At 42.0% G+C, this 16,455-nt stretch overlaps 1 protein-coding gene across 3 annotated transcripts; it reads left to right on the plus strand.

The window, feature by feature from the left end:
- The first annotated feature begins 443 nt into the window (after positions 1 to 443).
- Positions 444 to 15,780, plus strand: LOC130190648 (centrosomal protein of 95 kDa-like). 3 transcript variants are annotated; one of them, XM_056410166.1, is made up of 21 exons: positions 444 to 586; positions 1,409 to 1,537; positions 2,157 to 2,264; positions 2,559 to 2,669; positions 3,906 to 4,026; positions 4,922 to 5,040; positions 6,074 to 6,255; positions 7,657 to 7,720; positions 7,992 to 8,059; positions 8,293 to 8,483; positions 8,619 to 8,730; positions 8,962 to 9,079; positions 9,159 to 9,364; positions 9,884 to 9,979; positions 10,932 to 11,082; positions 12,322 to 12,491; positions 12,622 to 12,696; positions 12,877 to 13,029; positions 13,497 to 13,643; positions 13,734 to 13,805; positions 14,816 to 15,780. In XM_056410166.1, exons 1-21 carry the CDS (start codon positions 562 to 564, stop codon positions 14,990 to 14,992), a joined length of 2,595 nt encoding a protein of 864 aa, XP_056266141.1. In that variant the 5' UTR covers positions 444 to 561; the 3' UTR covers positions 14,993 to 15,780. The 3 variants fall into 3 exon arrangements, with proteins under 3 accessions (XP_056266141.1, XP_056266145.1, XP_056266144.1); XM_056410170.1 differs by having other exon boundaries at positions 8,362 to 8,483; XM_056410169.1 differs by having other exon boundaries at positions 3,909 to 4,026.
- Positions 15,781 to 16,455: the final 675 nt, after the last annotated feature.

Consider the following 16,455-nt stretch of genomic DNA (forward strand, 5'->3'; position numbering starts at 1 on the left):
CATTATAATTGTTGTGAATTATTTTAAAGGTCTTGGAAGGATGTAGCGTATCCCAATATGCAAAACAAAACAATATACTATATATGGTAAAGGTTGACACCATTATCATTTGCAGAAGTAAACCAAGCGACCATAAGGGTGCATGTTATGTCCTGGGGGCTATTTTACAAGACCCCCTTAACCCATTAAAGTGTGGAGATGTAGGCTATGAAAGTGTGGTGAATGTTTCCAGCCTTGATATTGTCAGTTTAGTTAATTAAAAAACAAACCTGTATTTTAACGCTAACATACTGCCGATTGCCTGCGTTATACACAGTAACCAGCAGAGGGCGCCACGCTCCCGACAAAAAGAACACCCGGAAACAGAGAACGAGCCCAACGTCCAATCAGACAATACTTCAATTTTAAATGAGACGGTAGTTCCTTCTCCCAGAAACCCACAACAAACACCACGACTGACCCCAGCTGTGAGGTCGGGGCTCTGGGTGACACGAGACACCTTTCCAGCTAACTTAGTCAATAGATTTTGAGCTCCAACTGCCTCTCATCGACAGCTGTTTCATGGGAACCCAGGAGGGAGAAAGAGGTAAGGCAGCCGGCCGGGGAGCTTCAGTCCGGGAGAGAGCTAGCGACACGTAACGTTACGCTGACGTGAGCTGCCAGGTTAATGTACCTTAGCACTCCTGCTGTCACCGAGCCTGACATTAAAGGAACATGTTAATCATCTCACTTACAAGTAGAGCTCTCAGTTCAACGTACAGTTAGTTACCGTTAACACGCACACTGAAGTAGCAACGTTAGCTAGCTTCTTGTGAGTTAACTAACTCGACCGGTAAAGTTACGGGGAAACACGTCGGAGGGGATTTAAAGTAGGCAGGTAGCTCTAGATGATAACATGTTTGTTGTTTACACATCCCAAATTCACGGCCACCGGTATTATTTGTTTAGAACTATGTAATATGATTAATATGTGTCTTAGCTAACGAGCGTTAGTTCAGTTAATCTTTAGTGTCAGACTCGAAGGTCACTGAAACATACAACACAGGTGAGGTTCACAACGTAACATTGAAACGGAGAGAGTAGCAAGTAGCCGGGCGAGGCGACTCCCCGCTCTCAAACTTGAGTTTGCCGCGGGCGGTTATGATTGAACATTATCACCCCTAGAGGAGGAACTGAACCTGCGTTGTGATGTTAAAAAACAGTGAATGTCAGCACAATGAGCTCTAGAAGAAAAGTCTTTCTTTATGGTACACTGATGTCTCCTTCCTCAAGGAAAGATTATGTTTAACCATTTCATGCCTCCTCTATTTTTTATTTATTATTCTGTAGAAATATTTTCTAGAAATTATATTAAAATAAGGATTTAATTGTGTTCGATTATTGTGAAGACTGTTTCATTCTTCTGCAGATTGGGTAGATGTGGCAAATGATCTACTCAGCAAGTATCCCATCAAGCTCAGGCTGAGGAAGCTGACGGACTGTGATGCAAATGTCTTCACTGCTCTTTATGAAAACATCTTGGGGGAGAAAGTTCCAGGTAAGATTAAGCTGCCGACCAAATGTCAACATAGTTGGTTGATAAGTAGCTAGATCGACAGACAAATAGTAGACATTTAATTCGATAAGTAATTGTGTAGGCTATTTTTTTTTAAAAGTAAAAGCCCCACATATTTTCAATTTCCAGCTTCTCAGTTGTGATTTGTTGCTCTTTTTCTTTGTCAAATGTGATCATAAGCTGAGCATCTAAATATTTTCTATTGCTGGTCAAAAACAATTCCCAAATTATTAATTAATTCACCCAATTGTCAGCCGAGTAATTAATTATAACAATTACCATAGTTTGCAGCCCTAAAAAATGTCATTAAAATTAAAATCAAAGCACTAAAACTACAGAAGGTTGCCAAGCCGTGAGGTTTTACTTTAGAGCGTGATCATCTCTGTATGCTTATTAGCATGTCGGGAATGTTTCCTAAGACCGTAAATCATGCAATTATGCAACTGTTATTGTCGCTGAGCTCCATTGTTATGTTCAAGAAAGAGCTCAAATCAAGGCCCACTGTGTTCACAGGAGTTGTGTAAATACATGTGGCTGTTGGCATTTTTGTGTTCTCATACATGCTTTGGTTATTGACGTTGGTGCGTTTGTATTGTTTTAGATTACATTGCAGTGCCATGCAGTCAAGAGGATAACGTCCATAACGTTCAGTCTGTGATTGATTCCCTCTCCCTGGATTACCTTCAGATCAGTCTCTCACACATTACAGGTACGATTAACGTGATCACTCTTTACAACAATAATGATTCAGTCATGAGTAACTATAAGAGAAGAGAAACTAGGAAAAACTGCAACATAAATTCAACATTCACTTGGATCGACTTGAGACGGCAAGACATTTCACCATCAAGTATTTTTTTATTTTAGGCTGCAGGGCCCAATTTTCTTATTTCGTGAAGGGGGCTGCAGAAGCCTGAGGACATTTACCGTTCACATTTTTTTTATAGCAATAATACTGAAGAGTTCTGAGAATAATTCTGAGCATCTGGTGATGTGTTTGCAGGAGAAAATGTGGTCAGGGGCGACAAAGAGTCTATTACTAACCTCCTGGAAATCTTCGATGGCCTCCTGGAATATCTCAAGGAGGAGATAAGCGAGGAGTCACAGAACGAGGGTAGGCAGATTCACTTTTCCTTCAACAATCTGACACATAATTATGTTTTTCTCTCAAACAAAATGTTTTCTCACAATAAGGCTTAGATTTATGTCACAAATAGGCATATATGTAAAACTAATTTATTGTGTTTAGTTTACCAGAGATGTTTTCATAAGTTTCTTGGAAACAAATCCCTCAGCATAAAATAAAAGAAGAGAAAAAAGACTAATCTACTGAAGAAATCTTAGTCGGCTAGGACTAAATCGACATATCAGGGGGCAGCCCGGATAATCTGATCTTCTATCCATCAATCAATTAATCATACACACAAGACAACATATTTAAATATCATCATGGTTTGCAGAGCAGGGGCCAGAGGGCTATTTTCATGCATCCGTTGTTCTCAGTTTGCCAGAATAGCTACTTTTACGGATTGAGACGTAAATCTGTGATTATGAGATTGTTTGTTTGTTTGTCCTTCAGCATGAATGGGATATAATGTGTCTTAAACCCAGTTTAAAACCAGTTTGTGCAGGATTTTTGTGGCCAACAGTCGTCTCACTTCATGTGCCAGAACTGATTATGCCTTTGTATGAGTGGATCGTTCTTCAGCTGCCAGACAGCAATTAGTAGTGAACGACTGCGTCGGCACGTCCAACCGATCCACATTTCTAAATGGCCTAATTAAATTTCCTGGATGTGCAAAACTGGAATTGGTACCGAGCACAATGTAGCTAACAGCTGTCTGTAGTGCGATCATGTGTCTGCTGAGTGGTGGAGTTGTTCAGGGCTGGAATGAGTATTAATCTGAGCTGTGGTGACATTGGTACAGTGCGATGTCTTATTGTCTTTCTTCAGTGTCTAACAATGAAGAGTTGTGCTTCTGCTTGTTGTGCTTTGGGTGCGTTCGTAGTTCCTGTATTTGACTTTTGAGTTTACTTTGGTGCTCAGAACTACAAGATGGCCTCAGGTGTTAGTCAGACTTTCTAGGCGGAGTCTTTGAGGTTTGTCTTTGTCTTTTTGAACAGCGAATTTCAGCAGCAGCGTAATACAAATAGAGTAAGCTCGTTGAATAAAATGTCATTTGCGTTTGTTCCTCTTTTGAAATTCCATGTTGATCAAAACAAGTTGTGAACACAAGTATTTCTCTGCTAATCGTTGAATAGCTGTCTGTTTTCGGTGCATGTGTTTTTTTGTGTATCTTATTTTTTGTTTTCAATCTTCCTCTGGGTCATTGGTTCATATTTGTTTCAGAAGAACTGAATGACGGCGTCAATGTGGATGTGCCCGATGAAACCCAGAAGTCCACAAGGCGCAATGCCACACGGCAGAAGGAGACCAAACGGGACAGAGAATCGTTGTCATCCAGTGGAGTGTAAGATCTTCTCCTCCACATACTCTCCAAACACTAAGATGAATTGAATTGGTGATGCATTTTATAAATAGATTAAGTTTTTGTTTGATTAAAACTTCAGGACACAACCGTTACCGTGCCTTTTTACAAAGAAAAGGCACTGCATGAATTAATACAAATCTCCAACAAAGTCATAAAATACCAACTTCTCTGTTTGGTTTAAGCTCTCCCATAAGACAACAATATTGCTGACGGGTAGATTTGTATCACGTGACTGCAAGCATTTCATTCAGCTTTAGGACAAATCCAGCTTGTAGATCTTGTTGACACAACAGCCCGTTTGGCAAACTTTCAACAGTTGTGTAAATAATAAAAGGATGTTTAACACTTTTTTATTTAAATAGTAAATCTAGTCCGTTAAAGCCATTGGTTCCTCAGTGCCTGCTATGTTGACATAGAAAGCAGAGTTCTCACATTGTAAAATGTATCCTCATCCATAACATCCTCCACACTCATGTTGCGATGCAATTTTCCCTGTTGGAAAAAGTTTGTGCAAGGCAAGAAAACAAGTCAGTTCTGTTAAGCACGCCGCTGAAGTATCCTGTGGTTCTTCCTAACCATCAACTATGTCACTGCAACGTCGAATGGAAAACTCCTATTTTAATGTCTTTGGTGCTGACTCCTTAAAAAAAAAAATATATATATATTTTTTTATATAGGGTTAGATATATATATATATACATACATATAATATATGTATGTATGTATAATATATCTGTTCCACGCTGTATATATTCGTTTGTCTGAATTTCCATTTGATGAATTCAATGAAAGTATACCACAGAAAATCGTCTCTCATTTTATTATATAGTACTTGTGTGAACTTTGGGTGAATAATATCACGTCGTATCATCAGGTCCGCTGTCCATTCCAGTAAAGATTCCCTCCATACCTGGAATGCTGAGGAGATCGGATCAGCTAGTGAGCTCATTGGGCTGGGAGTCTCAGCACGCACCTTCACAGGAAAACTAGAAGGTAAGACATCCGAACGCTGCCCATCTTTACCCCATATTTACTGTGTATGAGCAAAATTGCATGTGTTCCCCAAGCATGCATATCAATGGTTTCACAGTTATTTGAGACAGTATAAGGAATATAAGGTCAGCGCCGCCGCTCCCATAACGCGCACTACGCGCTGTGCGTAGGGCACCACGTCCTGAGGGGGCACCACAAAATAGGCAACTAAAAAAATCCTCATAGTTATAATAATTATAATGCCGACATTATTTCAGTCTAGAAATATTAGCCACCTTTTAGGCACCTTTTAGGCATGTATATCACAAAACAGGCAGAACAAGAAGTATATATAATGGCTCAGCACCCCCCCCCCTTAGGGCACCAACATGTGGCTAGTGGCAGCACTGTATAAGGTATTTCAGGAAATCATCTTCCCGAACAAGAAGATTTCTCAAATGACCTTGCATTGCTGCTTGAAACTATGTTCGGCATTTACAGAGAGCCCACGTTGTTTTCAGCACTGATTTATGGTTGTTGCTTTAGTTGGCACATTGTACAGTATTGTGTACAGTAGTTGCCTAACCGGTCGTGTGGCTTCATGCATACCACGGCCTAACCGTGGCTACATAAACCAAAATAATTACAGACGTATGTTTTGCCCTGTCACCTCAGGTTGCCTCCAAGTATTAGTGATATTTTGATTCCTTTTATTATTAAACTAAAAGTATATATTTATACATTTTTTTTTATCAATCTTAGTCGAGGCTTGGATGCAGAAATTTCCTAAAATAGACATTTTAACATCCTCAACTATTGATTTTTACATCTCTGGTGATAAGTAGTCATTGACTGCAATTCCACAGTGTGAACAAATTCTGTTTTGATGAATTCGGAAACCAAACTGGAAATGTTGACATTATGTTTCATGCGCTGGAACCATCGACAACAAAGGCGCTCCATTATTGAGATTTTAACTTGCAGCAGTAGTAACTCTTTCAATAATTTGCATGATTAATCTGGAAGGGTTGGCCGTGTCTCCCCAAAACCTCAGATGCAGTCCCCGCCTCTGGTCCTCTGGACACCCAGGATGCTCCACTGGCTGAACTGCTGCCCTCAGCCATCGCTCTGCAGCCCCCCTCTCAGAGCAACGGGCCCACTGACCCACACTCGCCAACAGCTGCTGGCTTCAGCCAAAGGTCGGCAGAGGACGCAGCCGCTCCCGTCACTACAGAGGTAGCCTTGTACATCTCAGTATGATGGGGTCAATTCTTTGACCGTCAATGTATCTCTTATTTGCATGTAGTGAAAGGAGACGCACACTTTGTTGTCAATACTGTACTACAAATCAAATCAACCACACCTTCACGGTGTGTGACGAAGGTTTATCTGAAGCTCTTGTTTAAGATTGTTTTATGTACCTAAAACAAACCCTAATCCCAACCATTGTTGTCAACAGATTAGTAACAGTATGTTGAAAGTACTTTTGGCAGGTGAACTTGAGTCATCGTCATGGTCACTAAACGAGAAAAATGTGTTGTTTTAGTGGGCAAATTCTTGCTGATTTATCCGTGGGAGTCCAATTCAGATTATCAGAATGAAATAATAGTTGCTGTCCTGTCATTTTAGACAGTAAGTTCACCTCTAATGTCACATGTTGTCTTTTTTCTTAAATATATACATTAAATTATAGTCTGACTGCATGCTTTCAACTTTAGTATGGCGATTTAAGATTGCAGAGTCTGGTTGAATCAAAGAAAGGACTCCAACAAAAGGGGAAGCAATACCTTATTCAAGACAATAAAATAACAATATGTCAAAAGAAAAGTACAGACATACACGTTGTCGTGTCATGGTCTGTCCCTAGGGCCGGCTAGGGTGGGGCAGTGCAAGAGGGCTGGAAGAACAGGCACAATCAAAAGGTTTAAAATCAAGGGGGAGGATTATTGTTCCCTGCCACAAACAACTCGCGTGATTCATTTAAGAAAAAAGAAAAAAGAAGTCCATTAATCAACATAAAGCATCTCGGGGGAGAAGGTGGTTCCTTCAACAAAACAACGAAACAAAGCAAAGTCCAGGTTTCGAGGTCCTCCTCTTTGTAGTCGGCTTTCTTCTTTTCTTCCACATAGACGTCCGTTCTCATCCTGCTTGTCCAGCTCCTCCCCTCCATGTGCGCTCCCCTCTGCCTTTCATGAAGCTTTCCAGCCCTGCCTCAATTAGGTTCCTTAAGCACCTGCAGCTGGGTGAGTGATGAGGCATTCTGGGAGATGTAGTGTCGGCAACGGTGGCCATCTTGTGGTGTGGCAGCTGATCCTGAGTGGGAATGGAGCGCCTCCACTAATCGTCCCCTTGTGATGCCACAGCGCATTTATTATTTCATTAGGGAATTACTGAAACCAGGAAGTGCTGTCTGACTGAATCAGCACGCAGACTTAATAGTTTTCTCCTTTCTGTGTCTTCTAAAATTCTTGTCGTCTGGTGGTCAAGCGTTTCTCTCATGGGTGATTTTAGAAGATGCACAATGCGCTCAGTGCTAAGCTGTGTCCCTTAAATGGTGGTGGTCTCTGCTCGGCTTCACAGGCATTCTTCTTCTTGCTCTGTTCTCCCGCTCACGTTGTTAATATCCTTCTCACTCAGACCTCTAAACCGCCAGCTGTGACAGTTGTTACTAACGGACTACAGTCTCCTCTCCATTCTCCAGGTGAGTAAAATAAATCTACCTTTTTATTCTTTTTTAAATTTAAAATGTCAAGGGGTTAAACGGATCATGAATCGCATCAAGCATCAAAGCCACGCATTTGATTGGATTGATGGTTATGACTGAATGGTGGATCTCCGGGGCAGCTCAGCACATGGATATGTGTATCTGCTCTGCCCGTGTGACTGCTAACAAGTGGAAATCCCCCCCCGCCCTGCCCAATCAGAGTGAAGTGTGACTTTGTTCTCGACGTCATGTTTTGCTCAATTTCCAGATGCGAGGGAGAAGTCTTTATCTGGTCCGCAAAGAGCCGGGAAAGAATTAGCGGGGGAGACACGAGCGGTAAGAGAGTAACGTGCCTTCACTTGTACCAGTTTCACAGTAACCTCAAACCCACACAGACGCGTTCTGATCCTTATTGTTTAAGTATTGTGTAATCTCCCCTATTGGCTCATTTACCCTTTGCTGATGCGACTTATTGGAAATATTTCCAGAGCACAAGTCATCATTCAATATTAAATGAAATCTGACATTGGTAATCAACTGAACTTGAATTACTTTTTGTCCAATTTTAGCCGACCAATGGGGGTCCCAGTAGGGTTTTATTCCACACCAAGCCAGATGTGCTCTTCCTCACCCCGCAGGATGAGAGGACAGTCACAATCCCTTCTCCGCCAGACACTGAGGAGGAGGAGGAGGAGCAAGATGAGGAGTATCTAAAACAACCGGACAGCAGGGTAGATCACAGAGATGGGACAGGCCTCAGGTAAGACGGGTGGAGTGCCGGAGAGCAGTAGAAAGCTACAGATTAAGGAATAGCATGTCCTCATTGACATCTTTATTGTATAAATGTCTAACTATCTCTGCTCTGTGGTGTCTTTGTGATGGTCTCCCGGAGCAGTAGCAGGTTGGATGATCCTCTGTTGTATCGCAGACAGAGGAACAAGAGAGCAGAAGAGGAGCTGCATCACATATCTGAAAACCTTTCCTTTCGACTTGAGGAACTCGATCAGGTGCGTGTGTGTGTGTGTGTGTAGTTTGTGAAAGGTCCCGAAATATTGTCAGGAATGTTTTCAAGCAAAAGCTATTTTGATCCTTTCTGCATGAGTGTGTCTGATTGTTTGGGGCTTGGGTCGGAGTATGTTGTCGATCTCTCAGTTCATGTAGTTACGGTCAGCTCAATGCTGTTTCCTTTATTTCTCCAGGATTAATCCATTTTTGTGAATGACGTGTAATTCCTATAGATGCTCAAACAAGTTCTGGGGGGAAGTGGAGAGTCCAGCGAAGTCAGAGAAGAGGACCAGCAGTCCCACCACAGTGACAGCATCATGGAGTGTGGCAGGACTCCCAGGCAACACACAGGTAAACACAGTTAACACACTCTGTGTTTTAAGAGCTGATGACACTAACAATACATGTTTTAAATCGTAACATGTATTAGTTTCAGGAGCAACTGAGGGTGAACCCACCCACCGGACACGCTCTTTATCCCCCTCTCCTCCACGGGTCCGTCGATCCCCGCACGGACAGTTAAAAGATGCAATGGCAGAGGCCTTGAGTGATGGGAGACAAACCAACATGGCAGCTTCTGACCTTTCAAAGCGAGGAGAGCTACAGCACAGACTGTCTCACAGAAAACATAGCAAGGTATTGTGTTCCTTAGTGCTTCCCCTTTAAATGTACCATGTACCACGTTGCATACACAGAGGTACGTTCAAGGCACTATAATATAGAATATATTGATACTCAAGAAGAAGCTCCACCGAGCTGACTATGTCAACTGGCTGTATTTTGCAGCTCCATAGATTTAAATGCTTCACTGAAGCCTGACTAGGAGGGTTTTAGCTGTAGTTTATACATGTAGGTTAAATGTAAAAGCACTCTAAAAACGACTAAAACATTCTAAAAGTATGTATTAATAATATATAATAATGACGCCGCCCAATATCAGTGTTTTTTTTCACCTGGATTGAAAAGAGGTTTTACATGTTAAACCGTAAAATGAAATGATACATAAAGTTATTGTACATTTGCTTCCTTTTTCCCAGTCATTTCAGTTTTATATTAATATTCAGAAACTCTGTTATTAACTTAATCTGCTGCTACTCTCGGTTCTACTCGTGATCTAAAGTATGTTTAAAGCAAAAATGAATCTCTCTCTTTCAGTATGTGGAGAATGAGGCCTATGAAGAAGAGTTAAAAAGATATGAAGACAAAGAACGGGCCGATCTAGACCAGGCACGCCTCAAAGCTCAACAAGCCGTACGTCATGAGTGTGATGTCGAATACAGTATGAACACAACAAGGACCTCTCTGTGCCGCCCCCTCCTTTCTAGACAGAACGTCCTTGTTTAAGTTTTTACACAGAGCGTAGTTGAGTTAATTCTCATCACTAGATTAAAACGAATGGCTTTCCTAATCGTGACCTCATGTGATTTTAAAATCCCTCCTTATTATATAGGCCTATTTGTGTTTACTTCACAAAGATCTCTTGCTCCGGTGAGAATGGGTCTCTGTGCTGTGGAGCGAGATGAGCGTCTTGAATTTGCACTCAAATTTATTTTCATCAGTCATTTATAATTGTTTTTAGAAATCTAGTAGTTTATTTAACAAATTATAGACATTACAGACGACCTCCGCAATTATTAGAATTTACTAGACTCCCCTCACATAATATTGATCCTGAACACATGGCCTTAGACAGTATTTTAGTCAGGGAGGGTCATTTCTATTGGTTCAGTGTTGTTACATCGGTTTAATTTATGTGTGAGGATTACTGCTTCAAAGAACGGTTTCACGTCTAGCTCTGTGCTAGTTTATGGTTCTTTAATTCCCTTATGTGAAAATGAGTGACTTGAAAAAGTGAAAGATCACGTCAGATTATACAGGCTGATATCACAGCAGTGACATGACTTTCAAACAGTTCACTTCACAATGAGATTAATAGTTGTTAATATTATAAAAACACATCCCAACCGTGAGAAAATAAAAGTGAAATGTAATGTTCACTTTAATGAATTTTTTGTCTTAACATATCAAAGACTTTACGATGTATTCAAACACAAATGGCACGTATTTTCTAGGTATGTTCGGAGAAGAACATTTCCCTTTAAACTAATCTACAATTCGTTAGCACCAATTTACCTCCAAAAGTTGGCATAAAGTTAAATTACTGTGTGTGTGTGTGTGTGTGTGTGTGTGTGTGTGTGTGTAGGAGCGACAGTACAGAGAGGCCTTACTGGGCGATGTTTCCGAAGCTCCCCGACTGTCCCCAGCACGAACGAAGGCCCAGCATAGTTCACAACGCACCATAGAAACCACACCAGGACGGAGACGACAGGAGACCCCCAGGAAAGCTCCTTCATGTGGGTTCAGACTTGTTTATTTACCACATGGACCTTTCCAATGGTACTGTAGACGTATGCTTAGTATTCAAAATGCCTTTTCTCTCCACCTCAATGTCACCTCACCTTGTTGTCAGTCGAGTGTGTTTTTTACGACCAGCCGGCAAAGCCACGCTCATCGCCTCTTTTACTGCTTAACTCTGATTGTGGTACTCATTAAGAAATGAAATATCTGTTGAGCTGAACCTTCAGTCCAAACTAATAACAAGTTAAACATTTGCATAACAACGATCCACCTTAAGGCACATCGGAAACTCTGTTAATTTGTGCCAAATTTCAGTTTCATGTAAGTCAGTCACATGTAAGACTGAGTTAACACCGATGAGCCATGGGACTCTGAGACTGAGGATTCAGGAGTGCTTGTCTTACGACGCCGTGGTGACTTCACAGACGCGTTGTTCTTTGGCCGAGTTTCTTCTTCGGCGGCGTGTTGGCCTTGTGACTGTTTTCTGTCTCCAGGCCGGTTGGCCCACGTGCGTTACGGAGAAGTTATCCATCACACAACAAATAGTGTCGCTTTTCGGTCGGGCATTTCCCAGCAGGACATTGATGGGTGCGTGTCGACCGCCATCTACTGAGTAATGCACATGTCTGGATGAGTACCTCATACAACGCCACACGTTGTGCAGAGTCACATTCAATCTCTGTGTTTACTGCACACCTGGAACACATCTGTAACATCGCCTGGTGTGTCGATGGTGGTTTTTTGCATGACTGGTTGCAAGCAGGTGTGCACCAGTAAAGAAGCAACGAACAGATGCAGGAATGTTTGGCTAAGTTCTAATATTAAAATAATCATTTTATTATTGTGAGGTGACTCGTTATTATTATGATTATTACTTGAAATAACATTTTTGTTTTTAAAACTATACAATCACATCGCGTTTGACATGGTCATCCTGAACATGTTAATTTAAATCTGTTATAATGTAATTTTAGGTGAATCTTCCTTTTATATATATATATATTCTTTTATAAAACCATTTGAACCTTTGTATAGTCGGAGTCGTCTTAAACCGTACTCCATTAGACATGTCAGCTAACCAATGAAGGAAAGGTTCTTGTCGGCTGATTATTTGATGACACTTTAACTTTGGAGCTCCCTTCTTCAAGACTAGTGTGGATTAAGTGACATCTAGATTTCAATAAATCGTAGTCTGATGATTATACTGTTGTTGTAATGTTCCTTTTCTTGTGTAGTGAAGGTGAAGGAGAATGACCTCCTTCCTGTGCTCCTTGAGGAGCTGCCCCACCTTCACATCTCCCCCCACGCCCTGGGCCGGATGTGGGAGCAGCAGATGCAGCAGGTGGACCGGCTCCACGCCCTGACGTCCCCTCACAGCCAGCGGCGCGGCAAACTCTCCAGCCAGGTAGGAGTCTGCCATGTTCACTGACATGTGCCGGACGTTGGTGTCTGTGCCCCTTTAAAAAAAAATCTTGAATGTATTCTGTGGTGGACGGACCGACGCATGACTCGGTGAACGCCTGCTTCTCCGTCAGGTGAAGGAAGCCCAGAGGAAACATGACCTGCTGGTGGAGATCGTCCGTAAAGATAAGAACCACAACAGGCGCCTGGTGAGCATCAACACGTTAACACACATTCAAAAGGTCCCTTCACATTTATTACCTTATCACAACGGGTACAATGGATGACTAGTGCGTGACCACGTTTAAAAATCATAGTGCCGCCCCGTGCCGGTCCGGGACCAGCAGTGTCATGACACCAGCTGCAAGCTGAACATGTTTGTCTTCCAGAGGGATTTCAAAGAGCGTATCCAGCAGCAGAAGTCGACCCAGAACCGACTGAAGGAACAGAGGCAGCAGATGGCCCGGGCCAAGAAGTACCACAGCGACTACCACGTCCAGCACCGGGCCCGCCTGATGAGGGCTCGCACCAAGGAGGAGAAGGTGGGTGGTGGAGGCCGTTCACAGCTCGGCCCGGCAGCGACTAACCATTACTTCAGGGTAGAATATGTAACGTGTTGTCTATAACATGTCATGGTTTTTAAAGTATAGAAAAATGCTTGAAATGACAACTAGGATGTGTGTTGTCTGACTAATAGTCCAGTTCACAACCCAAGTATACAAACTACTCAATGATTTATAAAAACCCGAAGAAAATCAGCTGATATTTGTCCGTTTTGATGGCTGCCACAAAGTACAAGTGTGTGGCATGAGGTTGTTGTTCATCTCTTCTGAAACCCAAACTTAATTAGGAAGTTAGTTTCCTTATTTAATTTATTTGTCTGCGTGCTTGAGAGGAATCGAGAGCTGCCAAAGAATAACCTGAAATATGAATTAATATTCTGAGTTAAACGTTAGATCACAAATCATCTGGCATAATTTGTTTGTGTCATGTGTGTGTGTGTGTGTAGATGTTCCGTCAGCTGTTCGAGGAGGGGCTGGAGCTCCAGAAGGTCCAGTTGAGGGAGCAGAAAGCCTACGCTAAGGAGCAGCGGCTGGAGCATCAGAGACGGCACCAGGACCAGATCAAGTCCATGGAGAACTACTACAAAGACCAAGTAGGACAGACACACACACACACACACACACACACACACACACACACACACTTGTATAATTGACTTTTGAATGTGCTTCCTCTCTTTCAGTTTTCACTACTTGCTGAAAAACTTTCCCAAGAGCGGCAGGACATCCAGGTTCGGAAAAAAGCTCAAGAAAAGGTAAAGATTTAACTTAATACTAGTGTCACAAACTTCTTTAAATTGAAATATTATCCATGTTCTCTGTCTCTGAGCCATGTGTTTTTAATCAGACAGTTACGATGCCACAAATCACGTCTTGAATGGTCTTTCATGTTATAAAGCAGTTTTTTTCTAAAAATGGGAAATACATTTTTTTCCGCTTTTACTTATTAAATTGATTAAATGATAATTTTACAAGTTAATGGCTATAGATTAACCCCTAACAGCCTTTCCTTCACTAGGCAAATCAGTCAGCCAGTGTGTCATTAATTATGACAGTAATAAAACTAGAATGGGCACTCGGTAGAGCGCATACCTTCGCATATCACAAGATTGGGCATTGAATTATGAACATAAGAATTGACCGTGCTATGGTAAAAAGAAGATGTTGACCTTTTCTTGACCTTTGACACGGTCAATCCCAAAATCTAATCAAATGGTCCCCGGATAATAACCAATCATCCCACCAAATTTCATGCGATTCAAGAAGATATTGACCTTTGACCCGATCGATGCCAAAATCTAATCAAATGGTCCCCGGATAATAACCAATCATCCCACCAAATTTCATGCGATTCGGTTTAATGCTTTTTGACTTATGCGAATAGCACGCACGCACGCATACAAATACACGGCGATCAAAACATTACCTTTGCATTTTCAATGCGAAGGTAATAACAGCAGAGGCTACCTGGTTCGACTCACGGTGCTGAGCTTCGTTCTCATTCGCTGTCGCTCTCTTTCTCTCCTTTAGCCGGAGATGAGGCACATTTTGAATGCTGTGTTTACAAAGAGACGCCGACAATGAGCCCACATGTTAGACCTGCAAGCCGGTTATTGCAGCTGCTGTTGGGTCGCTTCAAGTTTGTCTTCCTCTCTAAATTTAGTTTTAGGAAAAAAAATAATGAAACCTTTTTGGGTCAGATGGCGATTTTACTTCATGATCTTTACTAAAGTAAAACGATCCGATTGACCTTTTCCATTCACAGGCTCTGCTGAAGATGAAGCGAGAGCTGCGGTCCAGGATGGAGCGGGAAATCGGTGAACTGCAGGACATCATCATCCAGAATGACGAGGACGACCACTTCCAGGATCTGGAGGTCCAGACGCTGCGCGGCCGGGTCCAGGTGGCGTCCTTCCAGCACAACACCAGCTACCTGCACTGACCGGGAGGCGCGGGGCTGTTTTAAGCTCCGCTCGATCGGGGCTGGATTCGTAGGAACACGCTGCGAAAGACTTTGTTTCTGCTCCTCACCACCGAGGGTACGACACTCTGAACATCCACCCTCAGAGATTTGCACAAAATAGGAAATTAAGAACTTCTAGAAGTCCTGGTGGTTCTGAATGAACTGAACACACTCCACAACATGTAGCGTTTGGCTCATTTAGCCGAGTTGCTCTCACCTCAGCTGCTCTACGGGAACTTAACGACATCTTGGACTTCTTCCATGGGTTTTAACACTTCTACTTGATATCTGAGATTGTTCTGAAACGGCTCCCCCACTGCAGTCTGTTCTGATTCTGTAGCAAACAACTAGACATGGTCTTCCTCTTGCCAAACGGGGACCAGCGATGCAAAGTCAACGAGCATGAATGTCCCACTGAGGTATTTTTAACTTCTCTACCCTCCTCCCTCTCACATGCGATGGCTTCCTTTTGGGATTTAACCATGCGAGTGGATTATTTATTTTAAAGCTTTACTGTTGTTTGGTTTTTAATTAATCTCGTGTTGTGCTGTCCGATCACCAGGGGCGATGATAATCAAGTCTTTCATGACTTCTCCTTTTCCTCAGATTGTTTTCACTGTCAGAACCAATCCTCTAGTTGTTTTTAACTATTGCAAAGGGTGGCACTGTTAAAACACTGTCCACTAATATTGTATTTAATGAGCACCCAAACACCCTTTCATTATCATCCATTAAATGTGTGGGATTGTAAACTCCACTGGCTCACAGGTCAAAGGTCAAATCATTTGCATCGCATACAGTCGACCGTTTGAGTATTTTATTGAGGTGAAGGCCGATCCTCATACAACTGACCAGAGAATCAAAAACGTATACGTTTATTGAACAAATCCGGTAACGCTGCTCCATCTGGAGCATGACAAAATATGATGACGTTTGACATTTCAAATTCCAAAGATCAAATGAAATCTAAAACGTAGAATGAATAATCTCACCTGTCGCCATACAGGTACTTATTGGACGCTAGTTTCAGATCGGCTACAACTCGGCCTCCAAATGACGCACAAAGGTGTTTTGATTCTTTAATATTGTCGATCGTCCCATTTAAAAAATAAAATATAGATCTTGGCTCACATGTTAAGTATTTAAGAGCGGATATCCCTTCCACGAGCCTCTACACCTAATATTAATAAGAATGATCAGATCTCAAAATGCTAATTAGTTACAGGAAAAATTAACAATGGTGAATTCACTTTCTGCAAAAGAAGACTCACTGGATACTTTATGCATTTGTTTTTTCTTTTGCAGGAAGAGTTTGGGGACCTTTCAACTTAATGGGCACTATATTTATCCGAATATACTCCAGACGGTATTTGTGCCGGGCAAAAATGCGAGCATACGTTCATAAGCAGCCTGCATGCATTAACATGAATCACCCAGATTTA

The sequence above is a fragment of the Pseudoliparis swirei genome, chromosome 24 (genome assembly GCF_029220125.1).
Source record: "Pseudoliparis swirei isolate HS2019 ecotype Mariana Trench chromosome 24, NWPU_hadal_v1, whole genome shotgun sequence".
Classification (NCBI taxonomy): Eukaryota; Metazoa; Chordata; class Actinopteri; order Perciformes; family Liparidae; genus Pseudoliparis; species Pseudoliparis swirei.